General features: G+C 39.2%; 3 protein-coding genes across 6 annotated transcripts in view; 2 read left to right on the top strand and 1 right to left on the bottom strand.

Annotated features, from left to right (window-relative positions):
- slc35a5 (solute carrier family 35 member A5) overlaps positions 1 to 22,677 on the bottom strand; it is a 23,136-nt gene extending 459 nt beyond the window's left edge. The window contains exons 1-9 of one of the 2 annotated variants that reach the window (XM_008327869.3): positions 22,433 to 22,677; positions 3,305 to 3,445; positions 2,809 to 2,907; positions 2,574 to 2,707; positions 2,325 to 2,392; positions 1,997 to 2,185; positions 1,647 to 1,838; positions 759 to 886; positions 121 to 389 (exon numbers count right to left, since the gene is read on the bottom strand). In XM_008327869.3, coding sequence (XP_008326091.1) covers positions 121 to 389; positions 759 to 886; positions 1,647 to 1,838; positions 1,997 to 2,185; positions 2,325 to 2,392; positions 2,574 to 2,707; positions 2,809 to 2,907; positions 3,305 to 3,431 — 1,206 coding nt within the window. In that variant the 5' untranslated portion in view covers positions 3,432 to 3,445; positions 22,433 to 22,677. Of the gene's footprint in view, positions 1 to 120; positions 390 to 758; positions 887 to 1,646; positions 1,839 to 1,996; positions 2,186 to 2,324; positions 2,393 to 2,573; positions 2,708 to 2,808; positions 2,908 to 3,304; positions 3,446 to 4,313; positions 4,506 to 22,432 lie in introns of those variants that run through there. The other variant, XM_008327868.3, reaches the window with a different exon arrangement.
- f5 (coagulation factor V) lies at positions 5,904 to 19,643 on the top strand. Of its 2 annotated transcripts, none has more exons than XM_008327871.3 (25): positions 5,904 to 6,172; positions 6,952 to 7,034; positions 7,689 to 7,811; positions 8,580 to 8,792; positions 8,908 to 9,069; positions 9,269 to 9,490; positions 9,576 to 9,741; positions 10,518 to 10,698; positions 10,838 to 10,934; positions 11,018 to 11,223; positions 12,241 to 12,388; positions 12,470 to 12,682; positions 12,767 to 15,230; positions 15,593 to 15,761; positions 16,079 to 16,315; positions 16,411 to 16,633; positions 16,714 to 16,893; positions 16,997 to 17,113; positions 17,207 to 17,278; positions 17,476 to 17,561; positions 17,662 to 17,817; positions 17,897 to 18,044; positions 18,156 to 18,307; positions 18,559 to 18,741; positions 18,863 to 19,643. In XM_008327871.3, the coding sequence occupies exons 1-25, from the start codon at positions 6,021 to 6,023 to the stop codon at positions 19,007 to 19,009; spliced, it is 6,300 nt and encodes a 2,099-aa protein (XP_008326093.1). In that variant the 5' UTR covers positions 5,904 to 6,020; the 3' UTR covers positions 19,010 to 19,643. The 2 variants fall into 2 exon arrangements, with proteins under 2 accessions (XP_008326093.1, XP_008326094.1); XM_008327872.3 differs by having other exon boundaries at positions 5,905 to 6,172; positions 17,900 to 18,044.
- On the top strand, positions 20,423 to 25,677 carry rgcc (regulator of cell cycle). Of its 2 annotated transcripts, XM_008327874.3 has the most exons (5): positions 20,428 to 20,598; positions 21,347 to 21,520; positions 23,445 to 23,552; positions 24,009 to 24,071; positions 25,579 to 25,677. In XM_008327874.3, the coding sequence occupies exons 1-5, from the start codon at positions 20,571 to 20,573 to the stop codon at positions 25,584 to 25,586; spliced, it is 381 nt and encodes a 126-aa protein (XP_008326096.1). In that variant the 5' UTR covers positions 20,428 to 20,570; the 3' UTR covers positions 25,587 to 25,677. The 2 variants fall into 2 exon arrangements, with proteins under 2 accessions (XP_008326095.1, XP_008326096.1); XM_008327873.3 differs by lacking the exon at positions 25,579 to 25,677 and having other exon boundaries at positions 20,423 to 20,598; positions 24,009 to 24,082.

The raw sequence follows: 25,677 nt of genomic DNA, 5'->3' as shown, positions 1-25,677 counted from the left end.
CGAACCTGAAACCTTCTGCACCCGAGTCCACTTCCCTTATCACAAAGTGTGTGTGTGTGTGTTTCATAGTCATGAATAAGTAGTAGTAGTATGTGTATGTGCATTCATGTGTGTCCTCACCCCTCTGGACCTCTCAAACACTTCTCCGTTCAGCACTCTCAGCTTCTCTCTCTGCACGATGTGCTCTGGGTCTTTGACTCGACTGGAGTTATAGATGAAAATGCTGAGCAGGACCACAGGAGCCAGGAGGAAAAAGTCCAGAGACGGGTGGAAGTCGAAAAGGAAGAAGGAGAAAGTAGTGACCAGCACCGTGGTGATCTGACCCGTCAGAACGTGGAACATGTTGTCTCGGAACTTCAGGATGAAGGCCACTGATAAACCCAGAGATGCTGAGAGAGAAAGACACATTTGTTATCTGGACCTTCTCCTACAGCAGGGAGAAAATCAGCCATGATGACCGGGACATAGGGACTACCGTAATATCCGGACTATAAGCAGCTACTTTTTTCCACACGCTTTGAACCCTGCGGCTTAAAAAAATGATGCGGCTAATTTATGGATTTTTACGGGCTAACTAAGCGCGGCCCATATATGTAGAATTTTTTTTTTTTCTTTTTAAATTTAGTGAATGAGGCTTATATTCAGGTGCGCTCAATAGTCCGAAAATTACGGTACTCCTTCCTCCCATTGGTCAGTTTGTGTTATTGAGGTTGTTAATCAAAAGAGAAATACGGCAGTGAACATTCATGAGAGCTCACCAGTGACCAGCACCAGAGCCAAGGAGTAGATATTGTGTCCATGCAGAAGACCGCAGTGCAGAGTCAGACCTCGAGCTTCTCTGTTGATCCCCAGGGTCAGAGCATTGAAGAACACACCAAAAGCATACCTGCAGTCGAGAGAATAAACAGATAATGTTTTGGGGTTTTTTTTAGAAATTTTTTCATCTAGCTTGTTTTCCAGACTATAAGTCGCTCTTTTTTTTCATCCTTTGGCTGGGTTTGCGATACTTATACTCAGGTGCGTTTTATATATTAAAATATATAATTTCACATGTTGGTTATTTTCACACTGACAGCCGCTAGAGGGCACTGGTGCGACTTATACTCCAGTGCGACCAATAATTGTTTTTTTGAGTCATCTTTTGGCGAAAACTTCGGCCTATGCCAAACCTGTAGTTGCCACTAATTTTAGTTTTTCTTAACCACTAAGTAACTTTTTGCTAACTTTTAAGTCAGTTTCAGAGATGACTTTTAAGTAACTAACTATAATGACTAATTTTCCATGATGTTTTTTTACTGTACTATGGCTTCTGATTATAGCAAGGATCATTTTCTTTTAGTAAATCGGATAAATTGAAAGTACAGTTTAGCTGCCCTTTAGCTATTTTTGGAGAGCTCTTTGTAATACATAGAAATTTGGCTCAAGGCTAAGATATTCTAACCATAGATCATTTTCAACTGGTTTTGAATAGATATTATGTTAGATATATATGTTATTATATATTTTTATTTATAATATATTTATATTATATATTATATATATTTTTTATTATATTGTTATTATATATTTTTATACTTGTTATTATTTTTGCTCTTTTAGGTTTTGTTTCTTGATAGCGTGATGCTTCATGGACTGCAGCCTCTTACAGTCGGGTGTTCTGGATGAAGAAGCTCTCCATCAGCTGCTCTCCTTCTTTGAAAATCTTTTCATTGTAGATGTTAGCCATGGAGGCAATAAGGCATTGGAGGAGGAGCAGGACGTGGCCCACGCCAAAGAACTGAAGCTTTTCACTCATCTTCTCTCTCCAGGCCTGAATGGACAGAGATGATTCACCGATACTAGCAAGATGAGACAAGAGACATAGATATGTAGAATTAGATTTCAATAAATTAAATTAGATTAGAGTAGGTCAGTCGATGGATGGATGGATGGATAGACAGACAGACAAGTCTCTAACCAGGAGACCATGAACGGATGCTTCAAACGTCTTCTGTACCTGCTGTTTTTCATCTCCTCCAATAGCTCTGTGTAGAGCAGGCAGGAGTTGGACGGGCGGTGCAGTGCGTTCAGATGAATGGTGTGCAGAGCCACAGCATTTTGGCTGCTTCCGGATCCCGCGGTTAAAGATGCAATCGACAAAAAGAGAACGACCAACGCTGCCCACTGGACTGAGGATAGACGTCTCCTAAGGGAAAGAACAGAAGAGTGGGGAAACTAGGTTTACAAAGTGGTGAAAATGTGGGCCGAAAATATTACACAATAAAAGCGTTCCTTTGCTTTATGGAAGAAAAAAATGTTTTTTTCAAGAAATTTCTTACACCTACTTTAATACAAGTCTAAAGAGCACGGCCGTTGTCAAGATTCCCAAGTTGGAGAACAGCACTGCCATGGCCTAGAAAAAGGAGGAAAGACAGGACACTAAAGTTATGTAGGTGCTAACGTCAATTTTTCTCAGCACTTCCCAGCTTTCCTTAGCTCCATCTTTTTATTGTAAGAAGTATGTAGAAAAAAAAACCACAAAATCTTCTCATGACCCGTGCGATGAATTGCATCTAATTTTGTGATTCACTTACAGGCTGCAGGTAGGCCAGGACAAAGAAGATGATGAGATTGTCCAGGAAATACAGAAAAGCAGGAACTGCCCATTTCAGCGAGCTCAGAAGTGAGGAGAGAGAGGAACAGCCCAGGTCTCTGCAAGATCGTCCCTCTGAGCAAAAAAAAAAAAAAAACCCATATAGACATATAAGCAAATAAAAGGCAGATGAATTCATTAAAACAGCCGACATCCATTTGTACATCAGCGCTCACCTTTAATGATGACTCTGAGTGACATCATCAGGCAAAACAGCAGTTTGATCACCTCAGCAAGGAGATTCACGGACGCAGGGAGGTAGTCATACTTGTTCTCTGCAGATGGAAGCAATGAAGTTATCATTAGCTTTATGTGGAAAATATGAATAATTATTATTATTATTTCGGTTATTATTATTATTATTTACAGCATGAGTCTTTGCAGCTACCAGCCACCGCGTTAGGGATATGTGGTTCCTCTGGGATTCAAACCCAAGACTTTCTGCTCGCAATACAGACATGCTAACTGTTACTCTATAGAACCACATAGCTACAAATACAATACGACCGTCCATGACATGGCGAAGATGGACAAAAGTGCAGGTAAACGTTTTGTACTTTTAATTATTTTTTGAAGAAAAAAAAAAAAAACAATAGAAAATTGCTGAACTTTGAACTATTTTTACTTCCTCTGAATAAAATAAAAAGAGTAACAAGAACCTCAATTTCTTACCTGAATTGGCAGAGAATTTCAGCAGCAGGATGCGACTGGTCCCAAGGATGATGTAGCCCAGACCCAGGACTAGAGTGTAGGCCAAGGACCGGGACCAGAGTCTGAAACTGGACCTGCAGCACTCCATGACGGACACTAGGACTGAAAGTTGACAGGAGGACAAAGGCAAAAGTTGAAAACCTCAGGACACTTTTTTTTTTATGTAGAATTTTTTTTATTATTATTTCCTACGTCAGGTGACTAATAACAAAGGAGTTGACATAAACATATTAAATATATATTCAAGTTATTACAACACCAGGTTCTCATTCCTGCATATGTGTATACGGTTGTAGTTTCTGTGAGGAATACAACATACAGTATACCATTGTGTATTTTCATGATGTGTCATATGATTATCAGCTTTATATGTAAAGTACTGTATATATTAAAAAATTGCTTACAAACACTTAATATTGTGTTATAGATAGATAATTATATAACAATTGTTTAGCTTTATATGTAAAGTACTGTATATATTTAAAAAATGCTTACAAACACTAAATATATTGTTCTGTTTATCTTTCCTGTGAATTTCGGTTAAAGATAATTATATAACAATTTTTACTACCACACGGAACACTGACTCAAAATGAAACTGAAGTTTGACATATCCTTTCACATTGTCGTACTTTGTTCTCCTTTGTACAGGTTTGGGGTTGATTTCGAAAGCAATTTTCTAAAAAAAAAAAATTTAAAAAAAGCACACCGAATAAGGAATGGTCTTTGAACAGAACAAAAGTTAAACTAAAATAAAACATGCGTAGCAATGACGTGTCAAACGTATTGATAAAGGATTCAAGCTGAACGGGTTTCCTTTAAATGAAACACGTCTTTGTAAAAAAAAAAAAAACAACCTCAAAACATGTGCAGTCTTTGTGTTTTATCACAGAAAGCTGTCGTAGGACTCCAAACATATTTTTATAGGATGAAACTCAAGACAAATATTCGAATGTGTTCGCTTGCTTACCCGTTAACAGCTGTCGGCTCCTGCTACGATGAAATAAAGCTCCCCTTTTCTAAATTCACATTTTAAAACTAACGTAACGCGCATTACATAAGTAATTTAAAACCTATTTTATAAAAAACGGAACAGAACCAACCATACTGTGCAACTTGTGCTTTTGTTGACACCCTTGTTTTTCCTGGTTTTACTGCGCAGGTGCCGGCACGCGTACTTCCGGTAGGTTTTTGATTGGTCGATCGTGTGCCCATGTTTCTGCTGCACCCGGCAGTTGCCGTCGCAGCGGATCGCCTTCTATTTTATCCTACTCAATGCCTTCTCTACTCTCCATTTTTTGCATTTCTAATCCTGTCTATATTGGACACTCCAAGTAAAAACATCTTCATTTCTGCCACCTCCAGACAGCGGTTAGACAGAGCAACAGTCTCTGAACCTTACGTCATAGCACGTCTCTGTCTGCAACTTCTTTGTTCTTCTCCTTGTGTGTTATCCTCCATTGCTTTGGATGGTTGACTACAGATGCATGTACTTAAAAATTAGTTGATGCAAAAAAGGACAAGTCACACATCCAATCTGCGACCAATTCTTTCAACAATCACCAACATCAACAATTCAAATACAAGTGGGTACAAGTACATAAGTTAATAAGTAATACATATTTACGTTTTGACAGTGACAGCTCTGTCCACCGGGCACAGTGCAGATTGCTTTTACCCATATTTAATTTTTTACTCAGTAACGGTTTTCCAGTGTAGCAAAGTAAAACACTCGAGTCAACATGTATTTTAGTAAAATTAAAATACAAGTGGGTACAAGTACATAAGTTAAAGTGAACTATTCCCGAAACAACACAATTCTGGCACATCAGCAATTCCGGCCTGCTCACTGCTTTCTTTTTGTAAATTAAATTCTCGTCTGCAAACATCAAGGTCCAAGGTCATCCGTCATTCTGTCCATCACGCCAGCAAATAAAAAGGAACTCAGCTGAACCCCGAATGGAAGCCCATTCTCACACGTGCACGTGCCACTTTGACTTCATACCTAACCACCGTCTTGTTAGCCTAATACAGTAAATGTCCAGAACCACCCTCACATACTTCTCTGCCACTCCCGACATATTAATAGAGTGGCACTCCTGCCCTGTCCTGTGATATGGGGGCAGTACAGCTTGGTGGTCCTGAAAAAAACATAAAATGATGATGAACAAGTGAACTTTCCAGACTCTCCCCAACTTTGCCCTAAAAAAAAAGAGTAAGTGATTGATGAAGAAAACAGCAAATCAATTAAAAGTACAGCGATTAAAAGCACACTGTCGTATTTCCAAAAAGGACAGGCAGGGTTTCAAATTCTGGATTCAAACCTGATATCAGTAAGTTGAATAGATGTTTACAGTTTTTCTGTCTGTTTTCAAATATTTTCGCAGATGTTTCCAGTTTTCAACACTAGGAGTGGAGTGTTTTCCCACAGTGTGAACTTTTCCTGATTATTTTTTGTTTTAATCAAACGCAGCTATGATTCACACAAGGTTTCTATTTGAACAATCACACACGGTTGGCTGCCTCAGGACATAATGTTTGAACATGAGTTAGTGTGTGAGTGTGTGTGCGTCAGTACCAGATAAAGCACTCAGTGGATATCTTCACTGCTCCTGGTTTGCTTTACTTCACTTTTCACGGACAGACAGACAGAAGAGTTTAAGGTGACACCTCAAAAATGAGGTTCTGGTCTTGGCCTCATGGACCTCACGCTCTCCCGACCGTCCTGGTTCTCCTCAGTGTCCTCGGCAGAGCAGAAGCCCGGGAGAGACACTACTACATTGCTGCTGTGGAGATTGACTGGACATATTCCTCTGAAGACTCACTAAGGTGATGTTTGATCCCTGAAATAACTAAAAAAAAAAATTAAAAAAAAAATTTTTTTGTAATGTGTGCAGTATTCAAGACTGTCTTTTTATGTTTTGGCAAGTATTTTATTTTTTATATTTTTTAACTTGTATTTTTATTTAAAATTTTGGCAGTATGTGTAAAAAACAATTTTATTTTTTAAATTATTTTGAATTTAATTTAAATGTATTTCTATACAAAACCTACACCATTTTTTTATATATTTGAACCACATTTAGATGATAAATTAATATATATGTATATATATATATATATATACATATATATGGCTAGCTTTTGCTTTATCTTACAAATGTTTAGCTAATGTTAACTTTTTCTATTTTCATTTTTTGTTATTTCTGAAAAACCAGCGTTTTCTTTTTTTCTTTTTTTTAAACATTTCTGATTCTGACTGATTTGTTCCTGACTTTATTTAGCAAAAAAAATTTTTTTTTAAACATTTCTGATTCTGACTAATTTCTTCCTAACTTTATTTAGCAAAAAAAAATTGATATTTTTGTGATTTCTCAGCATTTATTTCAGGTTTTGTTTTGTTTTTTTTCATCTATTTGGAAATGTTGTTGGAAGAACTTTCAAAAGTCAAATTGAATAATATGTGTACAATTTTAGACAGACGCGGTGACACATACCACTGTTGACACGAACTAATGTCTACCACATGTTGAGTTCAGCTTGGAGGGTTTATTTTTCCTTACTACTGTCGTAAAGTTTGGTGGGTTGTTTTTTTCTTTTTTCCACAGATCTGGTCCAACCTATAAAAAAGTGGTGTTTAGAGAATTTGAGGAAGGTTTCCGGCAGCGAAAGACTCATCCTTCATGGTTAGGTAAATGACGTGTTAGCGGTTACGTCAACCCCCGTCTGTCTGCTTTTACATGACAAGAACCTATTTTTTTAATCGCCCTGTCTGAAAATGTTTCACTCATTACATAAACATTCCTGTGTCATTACATATCCCATCCTCTGCTAGCTAATACTTTTGAGTGAAGTTCTATCTATGGACGAATCTCTACTCGTCTGTGGATTGAAAATTCCACAAAAAAATACGCATGGCACAATGTGGTGATAAAGTAAGGAATTTATTTTAGAAATTTGGGATTCAAATATCTAATCTCTTTCCTTGGTGACTAATGGCTAATACAAGCCTGGGCAAACTAAGGCCCGGAGGCCGATGTGGCCCGTTAATCGCCAAACTTTTCCAAATTATATATTTGATTTATATTATCATAATACTTCTGCTTTTTCCCTGCAATACCCACATTTCCCCAATAGGTGATTTAAAAAAATTTCCCCACGCCTGGGCTAATATGATTCAATAATAAACCCTACTACAAAGTAGCATGCTTTAGCTATGCTATGCTTTAGCCAGTTTGTTGACTATAACATAAAACCTTACATATATAATTCTTAATATACATAAATATTAAAGCGGATGTTCCGCTAAGCTAGTCATGATAAATGTGTGTGTTTTCCACTGCAGGTCTCCTTGGGCCTACGTTGAGGGCCACGGAGGGCGATACCATCGTGGTCACATTCAGGAATATGGCCAACGGGGCGTTCAGCATTCACCCACATGGCGTGGCTTACGGGAAGCAGTCAGAAGGTGGTCGTCTGTTTAATGTGCAGCCACTGTGACAGTTGCAGGAAACATCTTCACAACGTTACCCAACACGACAAACAAAATGCGTGTTTGTCTTCTTCTCACATATTAACCAGGACTATCGGAGTAGACAGAGCTGAAGTCCAACAGGGCAGAAAATCACCTTCTCTCTGACATGGGGGGGTTTTAAAAAAAAGGTGTGGGGGGGGGGGGGGGTTGTGCAGGAGCCAGGCAATAAAACTAAGCCTTGCTAAATAAAACCTAAAGTCAACACGCAGGACAATTGGGACCCGGGGCTGGGGGGGTTTAATATAAGGTATATAGAAATGAATATAAGGTATTAAATTAATTAAGTAATTACTGAGATAAAACTTTTGATCCGGGTTTTAGCTGCTGTGTTTTAGGGAAACTTCATCGCAATTTTTTTTCAACTTTGCTTAATATTTTCTAGTTTTAGGGGTATCTCCTAATGACTCGAAGTCATTTTATGAAAGATTTAAACATTGTTAGTATTTTAGAGCTGACCTCAATATCTAATTTTCTTTTGACTAATTTTAAGGATTTAAATTATAGCTTAGCATCAAGGTTTTTCTGAGCTAATTCGATCCTTTCGGTGACTTCTAGTCATTTCTGGGCCGACTTTTGGCTATGTTTTGGAACACCTATTCTTACTTTTGGCTCTTGCCGTTTGACCATTTGTTCCTTTGTGTCTCGGCTCTTGCCGTTTGACCATTTGTTCCTCTGTGTCTCATCCTTTGTGGTCTCCTACAGGAGCACACTACTTCGACAACACATCCCAGAAGGAGAAAGAGGACGACATTGTTCAGCCCAACAACGAACATGTTTACTACTGGGAGGTGACATCTGACGTCTCTCCGCAGCCTGATGACCCCACCTGTCTCACCTACACCTACATCTCCCACCAAAACGTGGTGGAGGACTATAACTCTGGTCTCATCGGAACTTTGCTCATCTGCAAACCTGGTGAGAATCGGAACTTGATGACGTTTGGTCGAATGAGGAGATATGTGGAGGTATATAACAGTTATGTCAGTGTGTTCAGTGACTCACTGGTTTTGCCTGTTCTTCTTTTCCGCAGAAAGCCTGGACACGGACGGAAAGCAGATGGGACTCCCGCATGAATATGTCTTTCTCTTTGGGGTGTTTGACGAGAAGGAGAGTAGATATAAACCAAAACATCATGACGTAGACAATCACGTCAAGTACACCATCAATGGATACACCAGAGGATCACTTCCTGGTAAGTGGGTCCCTTACTGGTCCTTTGGAACTTTGCCAAAAATCTTCATTTTCTTGACAAAAATGACCTCATCTAACTTTAAGAATCAGTTGGGCGTCTATATAAGAATGATTAGGGCGTCTATATATTTAGGAGATTGAGCGAGCAATGAAAACGAATGTCTAATTTTAATGTCACCTGTGGTTTTTTTTCCCCCCAGACATCAGTGTTTGTGCCAACGCCGCTGTCAGCCTCCACCTGATGGCCATGAGCTCACAGCCCGAGGTCTTCTCGCTGCACGTGAACGGTCAAGTGCTAGAGCATAACGACCACAAGGTGTCCTCGTTGGGTCTAATTAGTGGATCTACGGCCACGGCCGGCATGGTAGCAGTTCACACTGGCCGCTGGCTGCTGTCATCACGCACCAGCACGCATGTCCAAGGTCAAATTTTTTTTTTTTTTACACTGCAGATTATTACCCCTTTTTACCCTGTGTGTAACTAAATTTAAATATACCGCCCCTGCAGCTGGCATGTATGGATTTGTGGACGTGAAGATGTGCGATTCTTTCCAACCGCCTCGACGTCGGATGACGATTGCACAGAGAAGAGAGAGCAGAGAATGGAAATATTTCATAGCCGCGGAAGAAGTTATTTGGGATTATGCTCCAAATCTTCAAGATTACACTGATGAGTAAGACAACATGTTGAAAGTATTTTCCTTTCCTTTTCCATTATATATATATATATAGTATTCTTTTAAATATTTTTTAGATATTATACATTATATATATATTATATAAATATTTTTTAGATATATTTAGATTTTTTTTCTTTTAAATATTTTTTTAAAAATATTTAAAAGAATACATTACATATAATGCATTCTTTTAAATATTTTTTCAAATATAATAAATTCAAATATAAAAAAATATTTATATTGAAAAATATTTTAAAAAAATACATGTATGTACATACATACAAATATTTTTTCAAATATAATAAAAAATGTTTCAGATCTTAAAAACAGTATTACAACCATCACCCCATTGTACGCAGTTTAACAAAAAAAAAAAGCTGTTGTATTGGTTTCTAAGACTACTTGTGATTTCCTTTCCCAGGGGGATGCAGCTGCAGCAGTTCATCTCCAGAGATCTGTTAATAAGGATCGGGAAATTAGATTTCCAGGATAATGCAATACACTTCCTGGCCACAAAAAGAGCAATTTTCAAGAACCCCAAAGACTATTAGACAAAGTTTCAGATGTCATGCTGAAAAGAATTGCACTTTCATACGTAGGCAGGTTCAGTGGGGGTTTGAACCATTTCATTAAAACATTAAGGAACCCTATTAATTTGCATAAAAGTAGCAGGAAAATATCAGATCTCATTCACCGTATTACGACTTTGTTCCTTTTCACTAAAACTACAGTTTTTACATTTATCGAACCTTTTCTGTTTTTCCGTGCAGAGACTTCAAGGACCAGTACTTGAAGCAGTCGCCAACACGGATAGGACAGAAGTACAAGAAGGCGGTGTACACTCTGTACAAGAACGAGAACTTCACCGAGAGACTGGAGACCAAACAGAGGAAGAATGAGCTGGGAATCTTGGGTCCAGTCATCAGAGCACAAATCAGAGACGTGGTCACGGTAAAAACACTTGTCACACTCTCTCTCTCTATCCTTCTATCTCTCTCTCTCTCTACATATATATATTTAAAAAGCAATTTTTAGAGAGAGAAACAGAAAGAAACAGAGAGCCTAATCTTAATCTTCGGTTTATCTACAGATTGTTTTTAAGAACATGGCCTCTAGACCATACAGTATCTACCCACATGGACTCACAATACAGAAGTCAGAGGAGGGAGACAACTACCCACAAGGAGGTGCTGTCTCTATACCTCCCTATTCACAAAAGATAAAAGAAATGTTCTCCATTGGCTCAATTGTATAATTTTTTTTTTCTCAGGAAACCAGACTCACGGTGTTCAGCCAGGAGAGACTCACACCTACATCTGGAAGGTGGTGGAGGAGGACGAACCTCTGGCCGGAGACCCACGTTGTCTGACCAGAATGTACCACAGTGCTGTGGATACTCCGAGAGACATCGCTTCAGGTCTTATTGGACCACTGCTCATCTGCAAGAGTCAGTCCTTGAATGCCAGGAATGTCCAGGTAGCAAATAAAAAGCCACCAAACCTTTTCTCCCAGCTACTCCCAGTAACTGCTGTAACTGGGAGTACCTTAGTCTTCAATATTACAATAACAATTACATTACATTACAATACGTTTAGCAGACGCTTTTATCCAAAGCCACTTACAATTTGGGTCAGTACATCAACAATCAAGCTACAGTAAACAAAATACATAAATAATAATAAATAATATTAAGTAATAAATAGTAAAAGTACAGTCATATTAAGGTCTTGTGCTACATTATTGATCTACTCAAGGCAAATATTGCTATTTAAACAATAACGCACTCGTTCCAAACAGATTCTTTTCAACATAATGGTGACTGTGGAAATCAAATCAAACCAGATTCTTTTCAACATAATGGTGACTGCAGAAATCAAATCAAACCAGGCTAAGCTAGCCACCATTTGACGTCTCGCCTTATGTGCTGGCCTGGGACCATATTTGAGCTACGGTATTACGGTTGTGATTACAGAATCCCCTTTGTCATTAAGCATTAACTCTATGCTCTAGCATGGGCCTGGGACCATATTTGAGCTACGGTACTACGGTTGTGATTACAGAATTCCCTTTGTCATTAAGCATTACCTCTATGCTCTAGCATATATTAACTCTATGCTCTAGCATATATTAACTCTATGCTCTACTCTATGCTCTAGCAGCTCTAGCATATATTAACTCTATGCTCTAGCATATATTAACTCTATGCTCTAGCATATATTAACTCTATGCTCTAGCATATAGTTAGATAGTAGAGCAACTGTGCTGTATGCACTTTACTTCACTGTGAATTTGATTTAAAACAGACAATAACTATGATGTATGTGGATGAAATTAATGGTGATTGTGAATTTGATTTAAAACAGACAATAATGATGATGTATGTGGATGAAATTATCAAAATCATGGGCAAAATATCGTGCTGGTTTTGTATCGCACGGTATCTGCAATACCTAGCCCGATTCAATATGAAATTGTTGTGGTTCATTCCTGCAGCTGAGAGCTGACAAGGAGCAGCACGCTGTTTTTGCCGTGTTTGACGAAAACAAAAGCTGGTACCTGCAAGACAACATTAATCAATTCGCCGACCCAACCAAAGTCACCCATGCCGACCCAAACTTTTACAAGTCCAACGTCATGCACAGTAAGTTCTTCGAGAGCCACAAACCTCAACTGCCTTCGGGCTACTGTCCGATGATACAGTTCTATCTTTGTACCTTGACAGCCATTAACGGTTACACGTTTGAAAGCGGCCCAGCCCTGGGTTTCTGCAATGGTGAAGTTGCAACATGGCATGTATCCAGCATTGGTGCGCAAGACTACATCCAAACAGCCACCTTCTATGGTCATCCCTTTGAGCTGAACGAGCGCACTGAGGACTTTCTTAGCCTCTATCCCATGACTGGAGAAACCATCAGTATGAACATGGACAACATTGGTGAGATCTGATCAGAACATACTGTACGTTAATGGAGAATTCTGTTTGGTCATTGCTAATGGTTAAAGGGGTCCGTCTCAACAGGTTTCTGGCTACTGGCTTCCCTAAATTCCCATGAGACAACCAAAGGGATGCGGGTGAAGTTCCAGGATGTGGAATGCTATCGAGACTACGAATATGAATACAGTGATAAAGAAGATTTGGATGAATTTCACATGTGGGATCTTCCTGACCTGAGTGTCATTAAGAAGGAAGAGGTGACTCCAAAACCAAAAAAAGCTACAAACGATGAACCGGATGCTTACACAGATATGTTGGCTGCTGAATTAGGACTTAGATCACTGAAGAACCAGTCTACATTCTCGGACATGGAGATGCTGGACCTCTCATTTCTAGAATATGACGCTATTGATATTCCTGATGGTAATTCAAACATTATGCTTGTCGATGAAGTGACAAAGACTAAAAATAAGACAGTCTTTTCGAATCTGAAAAAGATGGACGAAGTCAATCTTACAGCGGTTAGCAACAGCAGCAACTCAACACATGTTCAGAAAACGAACACAACGTCAGTGCAAACCAACTCTTCCATTCCAAAAACAGAAACAAAAGAGGAACCGGATGCTTACACAGATATGTTGGCTGTTGAATTAGGACTTGGATCTCTGAAGAACCAGTCTACATTCTCGGACATGGAGATGCTGGACCTCTCATTTCTAGAATATGACGCTATTGATATTCCTGATGGTAATTCAAACATTATGCTTGTCGATGAAGTGACAAAGACTAAAAATAAGACAGTCTTTTCAAATCTGAAGAAGTTGGACGAAGTCAATCTTACAGCGGTTAGCAACAGCAGCAACTCAACACATGTTCAGAAAACGAACACAACGTCAGTGCAAACCAACTCTTCCATTCCAAAAACAGAAACAAAAGAGGAACCGGATGCTTACACAGATATGTTGGCTGTTGAATTAGGACTTGGATCTCTGAAGAACCAGTCTACATTCTCGGACATGGAGATGCTGGACCTCTCATTTCTAGAATATGACGCTATTGATATTCCTGATGGTAATTCAAACATTACGCTTGTCGATGACGTGACAAAGACTAAAAATAAGACAGTCTTTTCGAATCTGAAAAAGATGGACGAAGTCAATCTTACAGCGGTTAGCAACAGCAGCAACTCAACACATGTTCAGAAAACGAGCACAACGCCAGTGCAAACCAACTCTTCCATTCCAAAAACAGAGAACACAACGGACTTTAAAGGTCAAGCCTCGTCAGATAAAAACGATAACATGGATACAAATTGCTGTGACTTTCAAGTGAGGTCAAAAGGCAAAGATCTCTCTGACAAAACTTCAGAGACAGTTCACAATGCCACCGAAATACCATCCGCCCTAAACAGATCTTCAGAAATGACCAACGATACAGAACCATTAAAAGAACCACTGCTGCTTAAACTTATCAATTTTGTTTTATCAACTTTTCAAGCCCCACAGATGCCCAGTGAAGTGTTTCCTGTTAATGACACCCGGGAACAACAAGGCTCCTTAAATGTTTCACTCACTTCTCAAGAAATGGGTGATAATTACGAAAATATTTCTCTAACAAATGACAATATAACAAGTACAAATATAAGTTCCAACTTAGAGACTAACAGAACTGATGACACGCTCAAAACGTTCAACGGTCATTCTTTGGAAAAGGATTTAGGAAAAATTATAGCTGAAAATCTGACTGAAATTAGTCTGGAGAACATTACAGGTCTTTCTGGTGATCTTATCCTGAGAGAAAACCTCTCCAATCAGACCATGGAGCACTATAACCTGACTGTCTCCAGTGCTTCGGAAAGTTCTGAGGAACTCGGTGCCTCAGAGAGCAGTGAAGAAGTGTTCATCTTCCTCAAAGAAAATACGACTCAAGCAATCAAAACCACTGCCATTAAAACACCCGGTCAAAACTGGACATACGAGGGAACTCACCAGAAGGTAGAAATCGAGCTCCCAGATCACATGGTTAAATATTTCAAGCCAGATGTCACTCAAACAACAGCTGCTCCAAAAAAGAAGACCAAGAAAATGACCCTCCGACAGAGACCAGCCAAGGGTGAAGGCATGAAAACCAGGAAAAAAAAAGTCTACAAACCTGTGGCCAGAACCGGTTTACCTTTTTCTCCACGAGGTTTCCATCCAGGTATGACTCCACGTGGGGTTCGCCCCAACATTCAACAACCCGTCTCTGATGAGGAGGTGCTCATTAACAAGCCGGTGGTAGTTGGAATACCACGGCCAGACTTCAGTGACTACGAGCTATACATTCCTGGAGATGAACCGGATCATCTGGGTCTGGAGGAGACAGACCTTAAGGCAAATGAATACGAGTATGTGACCTACAAGGATCCATACAGCAGTCACGAAGACATCAAAAACTTCTACCAGGATGACACAACAAAGTACTACCTGAAATTCACAGGACCAAATGTAAAAACGTACTTCATTTCAGCAGAGGAGGTTGAGTGGGACTACACTGGCTACGGACACAAGTAAGCTAACGCAGGCTGACGTCTAGTACTTTTTACTACTCAGGTATTTTAGTTAAATGTTCAATACTTCTGAGGAAACCTGTAATAATTGTTTGGCTGATTATACATATTTTGACTAAAAATGTTACTTGGATATTTTTTAATTAAACTTATGGGAGATGTAACCACGAAACACCCTAGGTCAATGAAGTCATAAACCTATTTTTTAATTAAACTTATGGGAGATGGAAATGTAACCACGAAACACCCTAGGTCAAGGAAGTCATAAACTGAGGTCATAAACCCAGTATTGCTAATTTTTTGTTTTTTTTACTGATAGCTACTGCCTAAGACTTGCTCAGTATAAACACTCTCTGTTATAGGAGAATGGACAAGATGCAACACAACACCCAAAAAACATCGTTCACCAAAGTGGTTTTCCGAGGATACACTGATAGCAGCTTCACCGTTCCAGACATCCGAGGTGAGGTAGAGGAACACCTGGGAATCCTGGGCCCAGTTATCAAGGCAGAGGTTGGACAGAGCATCATGGTAAGATCTGCTTAAGTCCGCTTACTAATTTAAAGACTTAATTCTAACCATTTACATTGCTTTTGGACAATTTTATATTCGTTTTTTTTGCACGCGTGTGACTCGACTCAAGCTAGGCTTTCGTGATTCACTTTGCAAATTTGAGGGGTTTTTTATCGTGATTCACTTTGCAAATTTGAGGGGGGGGTTTTTTGTGAATGTAAAGCTTTAATAAAATAAATATCGTAAGATTTAGTCTTTTTTTTTTGATATTATGAGGAATGGAGTTGATCCCAACTGTCAGCATTCAAACTCGCATATTCATTGGCCACTTGTAGGTGGTGTTCAGGAACAATGCCAACCGTCAATACTCCATCCATCCAAACGGTGTGACCTACACCAAACAGACTGAGGGTTTGAGCTACGAGGATGGATCCAAGTACTGGTATAAATATGACAATGAGGTCCAACCAAATACCACCTTCACCTATCTGTGGAAAGTGGATTCAAGGGTTGGGCCATCAAGCCATGAGTCTGATTGTCGGACCTGGGCCTACTACTCAGGAGTCAATCCTGTGAGTGCAGGCATTTGATCAAAACTGAAACCGTTTGAATAAGAGCATTGTTGACATAGTTAAATAGTATTATTAAAAAAAATCTTGTCTTTAAGGAAAAGGATATCCACACTGGTTTAATTGGACCATTGCTGGTATGTCGAGAAGGAACCCTGAGCAGAAACTCATCTGATGAAAATGAGTTTGTGCTGCTCTTTATGACCTTTGACGAGTCCCAGAGCTGGTACTACCAGAAGAACATCGAGATGATGCAGAGGAAAAGCAGGAGGAGGATGATGATGAAGCAACCACATTTCGATGGGATCGTCAAGTTTCACAGTAAGGATTTGAACAAAAAAAAAAAAAAGAGGCTCAATTTGTTGACCAAATCTACTAACCTTCTATTGTTGTCTTTTTAGCCATCAACGGCATCATATTTAACCTGAAGGGTCTGAGGATGTACACGGGGCAGCTGGTGCGCTGGCACCTCATTAACATGGGTTCTCCAAAGGACTTCCAGAGCGTTTACTTTCACGGACAGACCTTCATACACAAAAAGACCACCAGCTACAGACAGGCTGTGTTCCCCCTGCTGCCTGGTTAGTCAATGTTTTGAAAGATGTCAAAATACATTACAGATTTTTCCTTTCAGATTTAGAAGTTGTTGGGGTTTTTTTTTTTGTTTTTTGTGTGTGTCTTCAGGTAGTTTTGCGACTCTAGAGATGTATCCATCTAAACCTGGTCTGTGGCAGTTGGAAACAGAGGTTGGTTTTAACCAACAGGAGGGGATGCAGACGTTATTCCTGGTCTTAGATAAAGGTACAGACTTTTACGTTTAAAGTACGGTCTTCACATCAAGGCCAGATGCCACGCTAGAGTGTCTTTGTAATTGTGTCATTGTCTCATATTAAGATTGTTATCGTCCACTGGGTCTCGAGTCTGGCAGTGTGAAAAACAACCAGATAACAGGCAACAACACAAGAGGTAGATCATTTTAAATCTTATTCCTCATTTAGTCTCCGCTTGGATTTGAATCTAGCCACCCTCATGTGGTGTCAGTGTTTTCGCCAGAAAAGTCAAAACAAAGCTCTGCTAATTAACAATTAGGTGAATCAATCTGTTATCTAGCCCGACTTCATCTGTTTCTACTGTTGCATTTAGTTCTTTTCTTGGCTTCTTAGGATACTGGGAACCACATCTTGCTAGGTTGAACAACCAAGGTAAATACAATGCCTGGAGCACAGAGCAGAATGGCAGCTGGATTCAGGTACAAATCTCACATTAAGGAAATGAAGCACATGGCAGTCTGGGTTGATACTTGTTGAAAGAACATACATCTACCAGTGGATTTTTTTCTTCCTACACAGGTGGACTTTCAACGGCCAGTTGTGATTAGTCAGGTTGCCACTCAGGGAGCCAAGCAGATGCTTTACTCTCAATATGTTAAAAAGTTTCTGATCTCCTACAGCACGGACCGCCGCAAATGGATCTTCTACAAGGGTGGCAGCCGCGACTTGAGGAAGGTCAGTTATCGGTGATAAGTGCAACCTTGTGCACAATCTGCGGCTAAATCAATCAGTGAAAATCGTCAATGTCTACCAGCAGGTATTCACAGGAAACAAAGAGGCCTATGAAACCAAGCATAACACCTTCTTTCCTCCAATGATTGGACGGTTTATTAGACTCTACCCCATAGAGTGGTACGGCAAGGCCACAGTTCGCATGGAGTTCTACGGCTGTGAGCTCGACGGTATGTTGTGTCTGTGCATGGTGGTGTTTCTTCTTCGTCCTGTTTATCCTCTGACCAATCCTAACTTTCTACAATTTCTCGATGTTTGACATTTCTAATCCTACACCCCAGGGTGCTCAGTTCCTCTAGGAATGGAAAGTGGTCTCATTGAGAACCGACGTATAACTGCAAGCTCCGTAGGATCCCATTGGTACTACGGGCCATGGGCACCATCCCTGGCTCGCCTCAACAGACAGGGAGCAGTCAACGCCTGGCAGGCTCAGGTGCAGATTATGGCAATGATAGAAAAAAATTTAAAAAATTTTTTTTTTACTATTTTCCTAAAAACATCTTGATTTTCTAAAAGAGAATAATCAGGTTATAATGAAAAAAATAATTTCGGGTAGCTTGTATCTTAAAGCCCCACTGTATATATTTATACATATATATCTTTTTAAAAATTTCCCAGCCTGGGATCAATAAAGTACTTTTTTTTCATGCTTTGCTCTGACCTGTGTTTTGACCTGTGCCACAGCGGAGTGACGTGAAGCAGTGGCTGCAGGTAGAACTTCCTCACATCAAGAAGATTACAGGAATAATCACACAGGGAGCCAAGACTATGGGAACAGAGATGTACGTCACGTCCTACACCTTGCAGTACAGTGACAATGGCATGCACTGGAAAGACTACACGGACGATGAGGACTATCCATACAAGGTGAGACCACGTTGAAAACTAGAACTACTAAATGCACCAGCTGGGAGTGAGAGAAAAAAAATTAAAAAGAAATAAAAGTTTATAAAGAACCTTTTTTTTTCTCCTCTGTGATCGAACCCAGACATTTCCTGGAAACACAAACAACAACGACCATGTGAAGAATTACATCTACCCACCGATCTTCTCTCGATTCATCCGCATCCTTCCTAAAACCTGGATGAACTCCATCACCATGAGAGTGGAACTGCTGGGCTGTGACTTTGAGTGATGCTTATAAACACACACGACACCCAAATAGAAGTCAGATAGACCTAAGAAGTTTCAGGTCCGCTATTCATAACAAGGAAACTTCCAAACATTTCTGTATAATACTAATAATGTTGAACTCCAAAATACTAACTAACTAATTAAACACAATGTTTTGGTAGTAGCTGTACTTTTTGTTTAGCAATATTTAGATGTTTTCAACAAATGGGACTGAACAAGTAAAATAAACGACAATTACAAATCTGTGTGAATCATTACACTAAAACAAACAAAAAAAAAAGAACAATGCGGTCCTTTTTTTCCCCCAATCAAAGGTTTAGTTTAAGACATGACTGAGATTTGGGTGGCCCTTGTTATGTCTAATATATTTTATTTAGAATATTCTTTCGCACAGAGGTCTTCAAAAGAGGGTTTGACGTTTTTTGTTGACTTTTTAAAATAACTTATAGACAGTATATACACATGGCCTTCCACAATATTATGGAATTTGAACAAAGGAAAGAGTTTCAGTCTTGGTGTTAGAATTCTTATTAAATATCTTTGTATTTTGTCCATTAAGAATGAGTTAAAACAATTGTACATATGTAAGATTATATATTATTTTGTATTAATAAAACCAACTCTTAATATTCAGATTCTTGATATATTGTTATTTTTTAGAAGCAAATAACTGTTTGAATATATATATATATATATATGTGTGTATATATATATATATATATTAGCATTAACTAGCTGTGAGCACTGGGGGGCGCTAACACCGTTATCACTGGTAAAAGCCAGTATGAAAATGGACATTTGGTATTAATTATGCTGCCCCTGACAAAAGAAACATGTTTCTGAAATTGCCTGTTTTTATGTTATGATTGTGTGGGCAGTTTTTCCACTGCATTTTGTTAATTACCAAAAATAAACTCATAAAACTACCATTTTTGAAAGCACTCCTATTGTTGAACCTCACACGCAATAGCAACATTTTACCAGCAGAGGTCACTGCCGCTTAATTTTCATTAGCGTTATGCTCGTCTATATATTTTATACATATACAAAGTATAAGCAAAAACTATTGCTTGATGTCAAGAAGAAAAACAACAAGAGCAGGAAAAGGTTTCGTCATAGAAAAGTTTGTTTCATTCCCTTTCCCGGTAAAGGATTAATCAGTGGTAAAGTAAATATAGTCACTGATTTCAGTTCCAGTTAGAGTTAATCATTCGGTCAAATTCAATCAGCCTGCTGGTAAAAGTGTCACAGGTAATAATATCTACAGCATGTCACCCTACTGGCGTCACACACACACATGCTGTTTTCAAACACATCACACACTCTTACGTTCACACATACCCTCACTGAAAGATTTATGTGACCCCGCCCCCCTGTTTTGCCACCGCCTCCTGCTCTGTTTCCTGCAGTGATGGCGTATAAAAGCAGTAGTTGTGCAGCCTGGAGTTCCAGCTCCACAGCTGCAGGAATTCAGAGGGAATAGAGCTGGACTTTGACACGCTCACACTCAAAGGAACAAACTCACACACACACTGGTCTGGATTACTTTGTACACTGGGATCATGAAATCTCCAAAGATCAAACCTCAAGGTAAGGTTTAGTTCTTCTGTTATGTGTTGGATTGAGATTTTTTTTTTTTTTTTTAAATCACTAAATACATTTTATTAAAACTTCCGTTACAATGAACAATGAACTATACTATAATGAACACGTAAGTGTTTATTACAGTATATTTGTGTATATGTTATAATGGGTTTATTTTGACTCTGTTTCCAATAAATTTGCATCATGGTTGTGTTATGCATTTTAGTAATCATCTGCAATAGCCAATATATATTATAAAAATACATATTAATCAAAGTAGAAATATATAGCTGAAAATATAGCAATAAATAACAAAAATTAGCTATGGGTTAGTGATGAAAAATGTAATATTGTAACCAATAGGTCAAAGGTTCAAATACAGCAGTAATAGATCAAAAGTAGGCAAAGCTGGCTGTAATTAAACTAATTAAAGATATTAAGATAAGCTAAAAAGTACTTGTATTAGCTAAGCGCATCTTAAAGTTCTCAAAGTGAAATATTTTTTAAATGATATAAACATTATACACATTCTTAAGGGCTGGTTAATAAGTGATGAGTTCAGAGTTTTAAGATACTTTTTTTTTCAGAATTTATGATAAGAAAAAAAAAATCACTGATCCAGTCCATAGTTAATGTCTTTTTTTGTCTTTTTTTTTTAAGTGAAATATTTTTTAAATGATATAAAATTTATACATAGAGTTTTAAGATACATTTTTTGAGAATTTATGATTTTTCTTTTTTTTTTTTAACACAGCAAAGTTCGTGAACGCAGAAGATTTAAACGATGTCCTGTGTGAGTTCGACGCCGTGATGGAAGACTTTACGTCTCCCACAGAGAAACGTCATTTCAGGTACGACGAGCACCTGAAGACTATGAAAAGGAGGAGCAGCGCCAGCGTCAGCGACAGTGGCATCAGCGACTCTGAGAGTAAGTATGTGGGGGGGTGAAAAAAAACAACAACAACAACAAACTAAGACTGATTCAATGAAATCTTAATTTTGCTCCACAGACACTGGAGTTAAGAGTTGCTCGATGAATTGATCAGTCTCTTCTCTTGAAGGGGCATTTTAGGCTTCTTTTTTTTTTAAGGCCTGTTTGAAGTTTGACCTGACAGTCATTAAAAAAAGGAAACTTTGGGCAGGTCTTTAAGAACGTGCGTCTTCAGCTGTATGCAATGAGTCGGTGGATTTGCTGCAGGGATCAGATTCCTGCAGGAGCTCCATCTTCTCTATGGCAGTCAAATGAAGAGAGACCTGTCCTCCCATTGTGTTTGAGCCTGATGGATGGACACAGCGTTGAAGGCGCAGATTAATGACTAAAAACTAGTTTCAGGGTCTGTTTGGGTCACAGAGCTCAGAGTAGGTCCCTAAGGTGGAGCAGCCAGTCCATAGAAGGGCTGTAATCAACCAAAGACGGCTGAAGCCGTGACATTTTACCTAAAAATTTGCGTTATATTATGTCGGTTTTGACCTAATTACTTTGCATTTCGTGTATCTGCGCAATATCATTGCCCGTGCTTTCGGAAAATCTGTAAATATGTCAACTAGTGATATCTGACAAGAACTGCTGAGGAACACTTGTATAATTGTTGTCGTCATATTTATTCATACGCCATCACTTCGCTCTGCGCATGTCCTCGCACAGAGCGGGATTTCACGGGAGCTCAGCTTTGCAGCCGAAACACGAATAGACTATTAACTTGAAACCTTTACTCTTAAACACACACAAAAAACTAGTTATAAAACGATTATTTGTCTAAAATATTACAATATGTCAATTTTGATATGTTCGTACACTCAAAAACATAAAGAGCAACCTAACGTAAACAAGTTAGCTTACCGTTTTAAGGTGATATTCCATGTTTGTAGTCGTCATTCAGCTTGTTTCCGTTACCTATTTTTTGTAAAAGGCTGCCACATTGTCAACGTATTTGACACGATAAAGGAGACTGCCTGTAAATGAAACGCTCGAAATTATATAAATGTTCAGCAAACCACCGGACCGAAACTTTAGAGTACGTTCTTCAACCTGTCCGTAGGTTGGGCTAATCCAAAATAGTGAAAACAAGGGGGTGTTCTGAAGCCATGTTGTTACCTGTGAAATGGGGTGCTCCGTAAAACACGCCCATTAGCACGTGGTACTTACCTGTGAGTGAAATGAACACTGCACAGTATACTGTATTTAAACAACAAAGAAATCGACCAAAAATATCGGTCGCGCCACAACGTATCGAGAAATACATCGACATATAACAACACATCTTGGTGATGTTAAAAAAGGTATGTTTTTGTCAGTGTGCTTTTTTTTTTCTTCTTTTTTTTTTTTGAAAAATGCAAATTATCAAATCTAACCTGCTAAATCAATCAAAAGTTTTTAAATATGGTGCTACTGTAAAATAAAATATTGTATATAGTTTTGGGGGCTCAAAGTCTGGCTAAACAAAATCTCAGTTGGACTTTTTTTTTTCATTTTCAACTAACTGTTAAAAAGTGGAAAAAATACCATTTGCTTCTGAAAAGCTCTACACCTGTTGAAAAGTCTTCTCAGTGATTGAGGTCCACCGTTGTATCTTTTGCAGATTGAAATAAAAGTAGTCTTTGAAATGCTGATCATTTCTGCTCCAGGCAGTGGATCGCCTATCCATCTCAGTTTGTTTACACAAAAGTGTCTGTGCAGATACAAGCACATGCATGTGTGCGACAGGCAGCAGATGCAGGCTGTCATTAGAGGAGAATGTAGTCATTAAACTCTGGTAGACTTGCACACTGCGTGCACATCTGTGTGCGTTTGAGTGCGAGGGATCATCTCAGATCAGTGTAAAATATGTTTTATGATTGTCTCCGCTCCGCAGGTGCAGAGTCCCTGAACAGAAACAGCTTCAGCTTCAGTGACGAGCGACTCTACTCGCCCACCTCACTCTCTCCAATCGCCAGCTCTCCTCCTCTGATGTCACCAAAACGTGAGTGGAGTCGGCTTTGACTTATTTCGACTTGGGTAGAAGTTCTGTTCCTACGACACAACTCAACTCAATATCCATGTCACTCACCTACGCTAACACAGTGGTAACATTTTTATGCGGGACATAGAAACAGAAACATCGAGAGAGTCTGACTTACAGTCGGGAGCTGTTATGAAAAAGTTCCCAAACACAAATGAAAGAAAGTGAATGTATGGTGTACAACCGGCTAATGTAAACAAAGCTATCTTGCGCGTATAGCACCGCGTGACGATGTATTTATCCCCTCCGATTGCTAACTGGTTTCTGTGCAAACTAGTTTCAACGCTTTACATCAGAATGACGGAACAAAAAATGTAGTAAAGATGGCGCCGTAATTACCGAACGCTGTATGTCGAGGACGTCATAAACCCGAGGACCCTGCAGCGGCATCTAAATCTCTTCGTCTTTTCTCTGCAGCCAAACTCGGAGACACAAAGGACCTTGAAGATTTCATCGCTGACCTCGACAGGACATTAGAAAGTAAGTGCTAACGTGACTTAAAAAATAAAAGTTATCGCAAAATGCGATACTAAACATTTCCCAAAAGCCAATCAAGAGATATCCCCAAAAAAGGCTAACAATGCATTAATATGAAGCAAATGTGACTAAATGTTAACACAGAAATCACAAATAATTTGCTTAAAACTTCAGGGATAGAATTATTAAATTAATCACACGAGTCACAAAAACTCAAACCATACAGTGAATGCTATAACTTTCAGCGTACTATTTAAAAATCATCCCCAAAAATAGCTACAATATAACTCTGCTCTATATTTCTGCTTCTCATTTTACTGTCGGTGTCCAAACTTGCTCTGGAGCAGCAGGGATGGTGGCTTATGGAAAACCTGCAGCCAAAATTCCTGAAACCTTAAATTTCAGGAGTGAAAGGAGTTGTGGGAGTCATGGGATTGAAAACCTCTGAATATTCTCTGAATTTAAAAAAAAAAAAACTCACTTTTTGCCCACTGTTGTTGTTTCACTCCCTCTTTAAAACCACATTATTGTTGTCTAATGAACGCGTGTCAGGTCGTCTGTTAGCGCACGTTTAATTAAACTCTTACATTTCTGTGATTAATTTTTTTCCCCCGCACCACATAATTAGATGTACCATTTATCACTTTCACTGCTTTTGAATCAAGACTTGTCTGTTTCCAAGTAGCACCTCTAGTTCAAGGATACTCAAGATCGATCTGATGTTCGTCAAAATTTTAGGATTGAACTGTAGCCTGTCCGATATAATACCTAAGCTCAAATGCTAAACTTAACTTAGCGCTACATGCCGTAAACAGGGACGCTATCGCCTTAGCAACAGCAGACTGAGGCATGCTTGGAGGAGAAAAGAAGGTATCGGATTGATATCGGTATCGGCAGATACTTCGAGTCGCGGTATCAGTGTCAGACATGAAAATAAGTAATATTTTATTAAAATGCATTTCTGTAACATCAAAGTTTAAAAAAATAAATATGATGTCAAGTCACAGTGGCACAGAGGCGGCTGATCTAATTACTGCCCCGTGTGGTCATTTGGTGTAATTCATGTAAATCTGGGGGAAAAAAAATCGAAATAGTGAAATCACCAAATAAAAATTACGTTTTCTTTTTTTTTTATTATTACATCATACAATTACTTTACAAAAAAAACCAACACTGGATAGAGACTATGGAATGACTTGGGTCACAGCCCAGGTTGTTTTTTGGCTTTGCTTCTGTTTCTGTGACGTGTCCCAGTCGCGGAATTTACGTCCTTCACAGCTTGACAGTCCAACAGACTGTCACCAAACCCCACCCATCAACCCCCTCCGACTCCATTCCCTCTGTCACTCAACCCCCAGAGTGTGGCATGTTTACGAGGGCCACCAGTGCTTCCGGGGAGTCCTGCTCTGAGAATAGAGCAGTGGACGTCGGAGCCACAGAGTCCCGTTTTAATCAGCCCTGTCTGTCTGTCTGTCTGTCTCTCTCTTTCTCTGTCTCTGTCTGTCCCAAGGCATGTGACACCGAGGCCCACACTCTGCCCTACTGCAGTGAAGCCCTGATGGAGGACCGAAAGGGATAAAGGGCGTAGACGCCGACCACAGCCCCCCCC

The sequence above is a fragment of the Cynoglossus semilaevis genome, chromosome 16 (genome assembly GCF_000523025.1).
Source record: "Cynoglossus semilaevis isolate Cse_v1.0 chromosome 16, Cse_v1.0, whole genome shotgun sequence".
NCBI lineage: Eukaryota > Metazoa > Chordata > Actinopteri > Pleuronectiformes > Cynoglossidae > Cynoglossus > Cynoglossus semilaevis.
Note: the sequence above shows the minus strand (reverse complement) of the source record. Positions and strands in the feature narration are given on the sequence as shown.

Bases quoted from the DNA above. Each gene is read 5' to 3' on its own strand.
- f5 (XM_008327871.3), top strand. From the start codon at position 6,021: ATGAGGTTCTGGTCTTGGCCTCATGGACCTCACGCTCTCCCGACCGTC. The intron at 12,683-12,766 runs GTGAGATCTGAT...CCGTCTCAACAG, and splicing joins TATGAACATGGACAACATTG to GTTTCTGGCTACTGGCTTCC. The intron at 18,308-18,558 runs GTGCAGATTATG...CCTGTGCCACAG, and splicing joins TCAACGCCTGGCAGGCTCAG to CGGAGTGACGTGAAGCAGTG.
- rgcc (XM_008327873.3), top strand. From the start codon at position 20,571: ATGAAATCTCCAAAGATCAAACCTCAAG. The intron at 20,599-21,346 runs GTAAGGTTTAGT...TTTTTAACACAG, and splicing joins TCCAAAGATCAAACCTCAAG to CAAAGTTCGTGAACGCAGAA. The intron at 21,521-23,444 runs GTAAGTATGTGG...TCCGCTCCGCAG, and splicing joins TGGCATCAGCGACTCTGAGA to GTGCAGAGTCCCTGAACAGA.